The sequence below is a fragment of the Myotis brandtii genome, unplaced genomic scaffold (assembly GCF_000412655.1).
Source record: "Myotis brandtii unplaced genomic scaffold, ASM41265v1 scaffold535, whole genome shotgun sequence".
Classification (NCBI taxonomy): Eukaryota; Metazoa; Chordata; class Mammalia; order Chiroptera; family Vespertilionidae; genus Myotis; species Myotis brandtii.
Window position 1 is genome coordinate 752,176 of NW_005369964.1, and position 6,390 is coordinate 758,565.

At 60.5% G+C, this 6,390-nt stretch overlaps 1 protein-coding gene across 1 annotated transcript in view; it reads right to left on the minus strand.

Annotated features, from left to right (window-relative positions):
* The window catches only part of PRIMA1 (proline rich membrane anchor 1), a 39,514-nt gene continuing 33,124 nt past the window's right edge, over nucleotides 1–6,390 (minus strand). Inside the window, exon 7 of the mRNA XM_014549099.1 lies at nucleotides 1–3,115. Coding sequence (XP_014404585.1) covers nucleotides 3,013–3,115 — 103 coding nt within the window. The 3' untranslated portion in view covers nucleotides 1–3,012. The remainder of the gene's footprint in view (nucleotides 3,116–6,390) is intronic.

Sequence of the window (6,390 nt, forward strand, 5' to 3'; positions counted from 1 at the left end):
CATCTTTACAAGTACGTTTTTATTGAAAATAAAAAAGGCATGATGCTTTCTTCCCCGTAATTAACAAACAGCTCCCGCCCCCCCCCCCCCAAGCTGCCGGTCCTATTTCGTGTGCAAAGTCTCAGCACGAAATCGACATCATGGGCTCCTCGGTGGACAGATGGGCGCCCACACGCCCACTGAGACGGAACGAGGCCAGGAGCCGGCTTCCCGTGTGCCCGGCACAGGTAGGAAGGCAGGTCGCAAATATTTACACTCATGCATTAGGAACCACGCAAGTCACACTCTGCACGGGTTCGTAGAGTACAGTAATTTTGCTTATATATTGGTATCTCTTTAAATATATATAACTATATATGTTTATATTTTTACAGCCACTAGTCTTTCTTCCAAAACTTGCTTTAGAACAGGGGTGGGGAACGAGCCATTAAGGCCCGCAAAACCGTTGGGTGTGGCCCTGCCAAGGCATCAGGGGTGAGTTAATGAAATGTTTGGCCACATACAGCAGGCTCGTTTTCACGTTGATGATTTTGGATGGCCTGTGAACGATGCTGTAAATATCCAAATGGCCCTGGGCGGGGAGAGGGGCGGGGACCTCCCACCCCTGACCTAGAAGCTCCTATGTTAACACCTGAAGACTCTGGGAGGTCCTATCTGCCATTCTAAAGCTGGGCTCCGCCAGGCGACATGGCTGGAAAGATCTGTTTGAGAGAATGCAGAGAAGGAATGCGTCTCATTCTCGGCCTCTACGTCTGGAGGAGGCTGAGGACGGGTCTGTTTGGGGGCCACAGGCACGTTCCTGACGTAAAAGTTCTAAGCTCGATGCCAGGCTGGTGCGGTTGGTTGGATGGACGCTTGTCGCCTAAGCTAAGATCCGCGGGGCTTTCTCGCTGCACCCTGAGAGCTGTCTCCGAAGGACTGGCTCTTGGGTTGGGGGGTTCTCAAAAAAATCCTTAAAAAAAAAGCTCTTCTCTTGTTTTCCCTGAACACCCCAGGGAAGAGATGTGACAAACCCAACTTGGGGGAATTTGCTCTCCACGGTTAGCTTTTCAGAGCTCTGGCTGTGTCCCCAGGAAGGAGACAGGGGCCCCCAAAGCCTGGTGGATGGTTCGCTGGGGGTCGGCGGATTAGACTAATTGCAAAATCTGGGCTTTTAGGTTTAAGTCAAGGTCAGAGAAGCTGGGATCAGTGGGTCTGCCTCCCCGCTTAATCCTCTCCATGACCCCTTAGCCAGGATCCCCCATTCTGGCCGAAGGTGCCCCTCCATCACTTCTGAGCTCAGGGTGGCATGTGCTCAGGGCTGGGGTCCTGCTAGTCATCTGTTCAGGGACCAGGCAGGGGACTCAGAGGCGGTGCTGGCGGTGGGGGGAGTGCGCTGGAGTGGGGTCTGCCTGCTGAGCACCCACATCCTCTGGCCTGTCTGTCACCCAGGGGTGCATCCCCGGGGAAAGTGATGGCATCCAGCAGGAGAACTGGGAAGTGCTCACCAGGCCGGGAGCAAGAATGAAGGCCACGGTGGCACCGTGCCATGCTGGGGTGTGCAGGGAAAGCAAAACCAAATCCAAACCCCAAGCAAGTCCTCACACAGAAGGGAAACTTGGAAGAAACAACCCTTCCTGGGAGGGGATCCCCGGCCTGTCCTCAGCCCGTCCCCGCTGACCTGGAGCAGGACAGGGTCAGGGTCAGGGTCACAGCACACTCACCTCTGCCCTCTGCTCTCCCAAAGACAGCGAGCAGAACAGACAGCTCAGTGGGCACAGGGCTCCGGCCAATGGGTGTGTCAAGTTCAGCCCCAGTCGGGACTGGCTTTCAGTCTGTCCGTCTCACCTCGATGTGAAGGTCTCACCTGCAGCCCCAAGCCCTCCACTGGTGGTTTGGGAGGCGGACTGGGTCCACCTGCGTTGCTGCCTGGCCAGACTGCGGGACCATTTAATGCGTCTGGTCCCTTCCTAGCGAGGGTGTGGTGGTGAGGGAACCACGGGTCAGGGGCGCTCTCCCAATCCACCAGGGGATGCAAACCCACAGAGCCACTGGCTCCCTGGCCAAGTGATGTGCCCACAGGGGTGGGTGGCCTCCTGGGCAACAGGCCTGCAGGGTCCCTCGCCTGTCACCCCTTTCCTTCCCTTCATCCACCAACCACTTTTAGACCCTAAGACCTCAGAAAGAGACTCCAGGGAGCCACTGAGGCACGCCATCTCCTGGAAGAGGGGAGGCCTGGGGCTGTCAGGAGAGGCTCCGAGTCCCCGGTCAGGGCTGCAGGGGAGGAAGCATCAGAGAGCCAGCGCCAGGCCGCTTGGCCCAGCCAGACGCCCGCAGCGGGTTTGGCACAGTGGTGGCCCCTGCCGATGAAGGCAGGGCCTGGCTCACACGGACGGGTCAGTTCCTAGGGAGGGGACTTTGCAGGCCGGACTCAGCCCTCCGTGGCAGGACTGGGGAGTCAGGCAGGACCCAGGGGCCCAGGGTGCGGGTGGGGCAGGGGGAGAAGATGGGCCCTGAAGGCTGAAGATGATAGCAGGTGGGGCGACAGACAGGTGTGTGGGAAGCACCTTAGAAAGGGGGCGTCTCCTGGCTGTGCCGATGGCTTCTGTTGGGAAGGGCACAGTCAACGGAGCCGCAGGCGGGCTTCCTGGGGGCGAGGCAAGGTTTCCTAGCTGGGAAGTGGCCCCTGGATTGCCTTTCTTTGGGCTAAAGGGGGACGCCTCCCCCAACTCAGCGGACGGACAGACCCTCTGCCTTCGACAGAGCGCGTGCTTTAGACAGTAGCTGGGAGACAGCGGCTGGAACACAAGATGAGAGGTGCGGGGAGCCTGGGGGTGGTGCCCGGGGGCTGCATGCAGGCAGCCGGCTGGGTGGGGCTGCGCTGTCCCTGCCCCGGGGCATGGCTGGAAGAGAATGCTTTCTCCTTTGCGAGGCTCGAGGCGGGCAAGGCAATGACGTCCTGGACAAGTGCAGTGTCAGCTCCTGTCCACTAGCGCCACCAAGGTGCCCTCGGGCCAGCGGTCCGGGCCGCACTCACACCATGGCGTTGTTCACGTCCACGCCCTTGTTGCTCTGCGAGGTCGTCATGGGGTACTCCGCAACGCTGGTGCCATTCTCCTCCTTTCTCAGGGGTTTCCTGGGAGCGGGCGGAGGGGCAGGGGCAGCGAGGGAGGAGGAGGGACATCGTTAGTTATCAATGCCTGGGAGTTAGCATGCCCCACAGTTAGCCTGCCAGGCTGTGCTGGGTTAGCGTCCTGCTGGGCTTTGGCCGGGGGCAGGGCGGGGGAGGCGGGGGGACTCTGAGAAGGCTCTGGGCTGAGGTTCTGGACTCATAGTAGTACCTTCTAGTTCAAATCTCCTCTCTTGAGCGGCTCAGGAGGGTCTGCCCCAGTCCCAGGCCTGAGTGGCTACAGCTCTTGATCTAGGCCCCCACCCCGCCCCGGGCTGGGCAGCCCCATCCCACGCCACACGGCTGCCTCTTGGGTGGATCTGCGGCCCGTGGGGCTGTAGCTCTGACACCTGTGTCCCCAGTAACGCCGGGACCAAGCCTGAATGGCCTCCACTGTGAGTTGTCTGAACCGAATGTTTACGGGCATCACTGAAAGCCAGGGCACGACGGCATCGCCTTCTCCAGTGTCCCCGAGCCTCCCCACACCTCGCCTGAGGAGGGCGCACACTTGGGGACTAGGGGATGCCTAAAGCCCCGCAGGGAGAGCCTGGGAGGTGGGGTTAGCAGGCCTGCTCAGAGAGCTCCCCGAGCTCAAATCTGTCAACTTCCTTTTCTCCTGCAGCGGAATCAGCTCACAAAACAAAAACCCAAGTGCACTCAGCTGGGCACCGGGCCCGGCCACCGTGGCTTCCTCGAGAAAGTGAGGTGCTGGCCGACACTCCTCCCACGTGGCCACGCTTTGTTCACAGCGCTCTCAGCCACAGCTTTCCTTGTCCCTTCCCACAGTGATCCCGGAAGAACCAAGGCCTGGAGTTGAGTTTCACTTCATGGGGAAACTGAGGCTTAGGGAGAGCTGTGACTTGCCCAAGGTCCCGCGGCTGGCTTATGGTGGACCCGGACCACCACCCACTACTGCCAAGTCCTGGTCCAGCCGTGTTTCTGTTAAACCAGCATTCCCAGCAGGCGTCCCTCCCCCGCCCCCCCCCCTCCCCGCTCTGTGTCCAATCGGCGTGGGAAGGCCTCCTCCCGCTCCTCCTGGAGGTTCCAGAAGTCCTCAGAGGCCTCCAAGGAGCCCGGCTCATTTTGCTTTACCCTAGAGCACATCCCATGTCCTGGGGTCTGAGAACCCCAATTTACGTGGGTAGATGCTCACAGACGTTTTCTGGAACCCCAGGCTGGTAGGGCTCAGAAGAGGTGCCTTGTAGGCGATGGGCTCATGGAAATGACAGAGTCCGAGCGAACCTCTGTCCCTTCATCCCTCCTCCATCCCACCCGCCTTTCCGAGGCCTCACACAGCGCCGGCCTGGCGGGTGGGCTGGGTTTGCAGCTCCGCAAGTTGGCACGGTCTGGAAGCGGGGCGGCGGTCCATGTTCCTACAGGGAGCTCCCGTGTCACCCCGCTGCGAGGCCACTTAAGGGAGATCCCTAAACGTATCATCAGTATAGCGAGGGACAACGGACATCAGAGTCAGGATTCTGGCAAACATCTCTGGGCCCAACCCGCACTGCTGTTCTCCCTGACAAATACTCAGTCTTGGGCTGAGGAGTCTGCAGCAAGTCCCGCAGGGGAGATAAAGCTTCAGGCCTTGGAGGCGGGGATGGGGAGAGGAAGAGGGTCTGGAACTCCCTTGCGCCTGGGCAAAGCCTTGGACCCAGAGTTCCCGCCCTCCTTAGAGGAGGTGGGAAGTCAGCAGAATTATTCTGCCGGGAGAAGAGGGACTGTGGCCTGGACACCCTGTGCATCCCTGGTGGCTCAGAGGGCCTGGTGGGGGGCCAGCATGGCGGGAGGGACACTGGGAATAGGCCAAGGGGGCAGCCCCAGGCCCTTCTCAATGGCTCAGCCAGCTCCCCAGGCCAGAAAGGACAAAGGGGGTCTGAGCAGGGGCTCCACCCAGCAAAAACGGCACCTCTGGCAGGTGCAGCTTCCACCCCCCCCCCCCCCCCCCCCCCCCCACATCCTGGAGCCTGAGCGTGTGAAGGAGAGAGCGGCTGCCCAGGGTCTTCGGAGAAGTGGGCTGGGTCTACTCCCTCCTCCACGGGAGCTCAGCTGTGACCACTCTGCTCCCTGCTCTGCCCCATCCCCTCCCAGAGGCTTTCTGGGACACCCTGGAGCCCAGTGGATGCTGGAGTTGTTCCTATAGCAGGAGGAGGCTCTGCCTCCAAACCCCCATGTGTCTTTCCATGGGCAAGTCACTGAACCTCTTTATGCCTCAGTTTCCTGGTCTATAAAACGGGCACAGTGACGGTGTCCGCTTCATAGGCTTGTTGGGAGGATTAACACGTTAATGTGTGTTAAGCTCTGAGAGGAGCCGCTGGCACACAGTAGGTCTCCATAAGTGTGTGTTAGCTCTCAGGATGGCTGCTGGGAAGGTGTCAGCATCGCTGCTCCTGTTGGTGGGGAGCAGCCAGCGGTCTCCTGTCTGCACAGCCTTCCTACCTAAGGTGTGCCCCGTGGGGCTCCGCAGGTGCCTGAGACTTGCTAGACCCAGCCCGGCTCCGCGGTGCCGGGTGCCAGCCAGGGCTGCTCCCCACAAACCAGAGAAGGGCTCCTCCGCCCTGGTGCAGGCCCAGATGGCCACGAGCGGCCCCCTACACGGCCTGGCTCCTAAACCGAGAGAAAGGGCAGTGAGCTTTTCCTTGGCTTCGTCACGTCAAAGGGCGGGTTCTCCCACGTTCCTGCACCCCAGCCTGGAAAGCAGCAGCACCCCACGTCGCCGTCTGCTTGGAGTGCTGAGCTGACAGCTCCGCCGCCAACTGCCAGCGGTCCGGGCCTCTGCAGAAGCTGCCTCCACCAGCATGGAGCGGGGTGGGGGTAGGGGTTGGGACCTTTTGGGCCCTGCTGACATCCACGTGACAGGTCCCACCCTCAGCCTGCTGCTCTGCTGGGGAAGCTGGCGGCAAAGAACAGCTCTGAGGAGCCCGGGAAGGGAGGGCTGTCCGGCTTGCTTGCTTCTGCCTCCCACCCCCACGGAAAGGCCTGTTAAATTAAAAGGTGGGAGTGGGCGTACAAGCCCTCACCATTCCCTCTACCCAGAAAGCTCCCTGCCCGGGAAGGGAGGGCTGTCCGGCTTGCTTGCTTCTGCCTCCCACCCCCATGGAAGGGCCTGTTAAATTAAAAGGTGGGAGTGGGCGTACAAGCCCTCACCATTTCCTCTAACCATAAAGCCCCCTCAAGAGGCATGCACACACCCCTGACTCTGGGTGGGCCAAGCAACCCCATTTCCACCCCCCATTTCCTCTCCC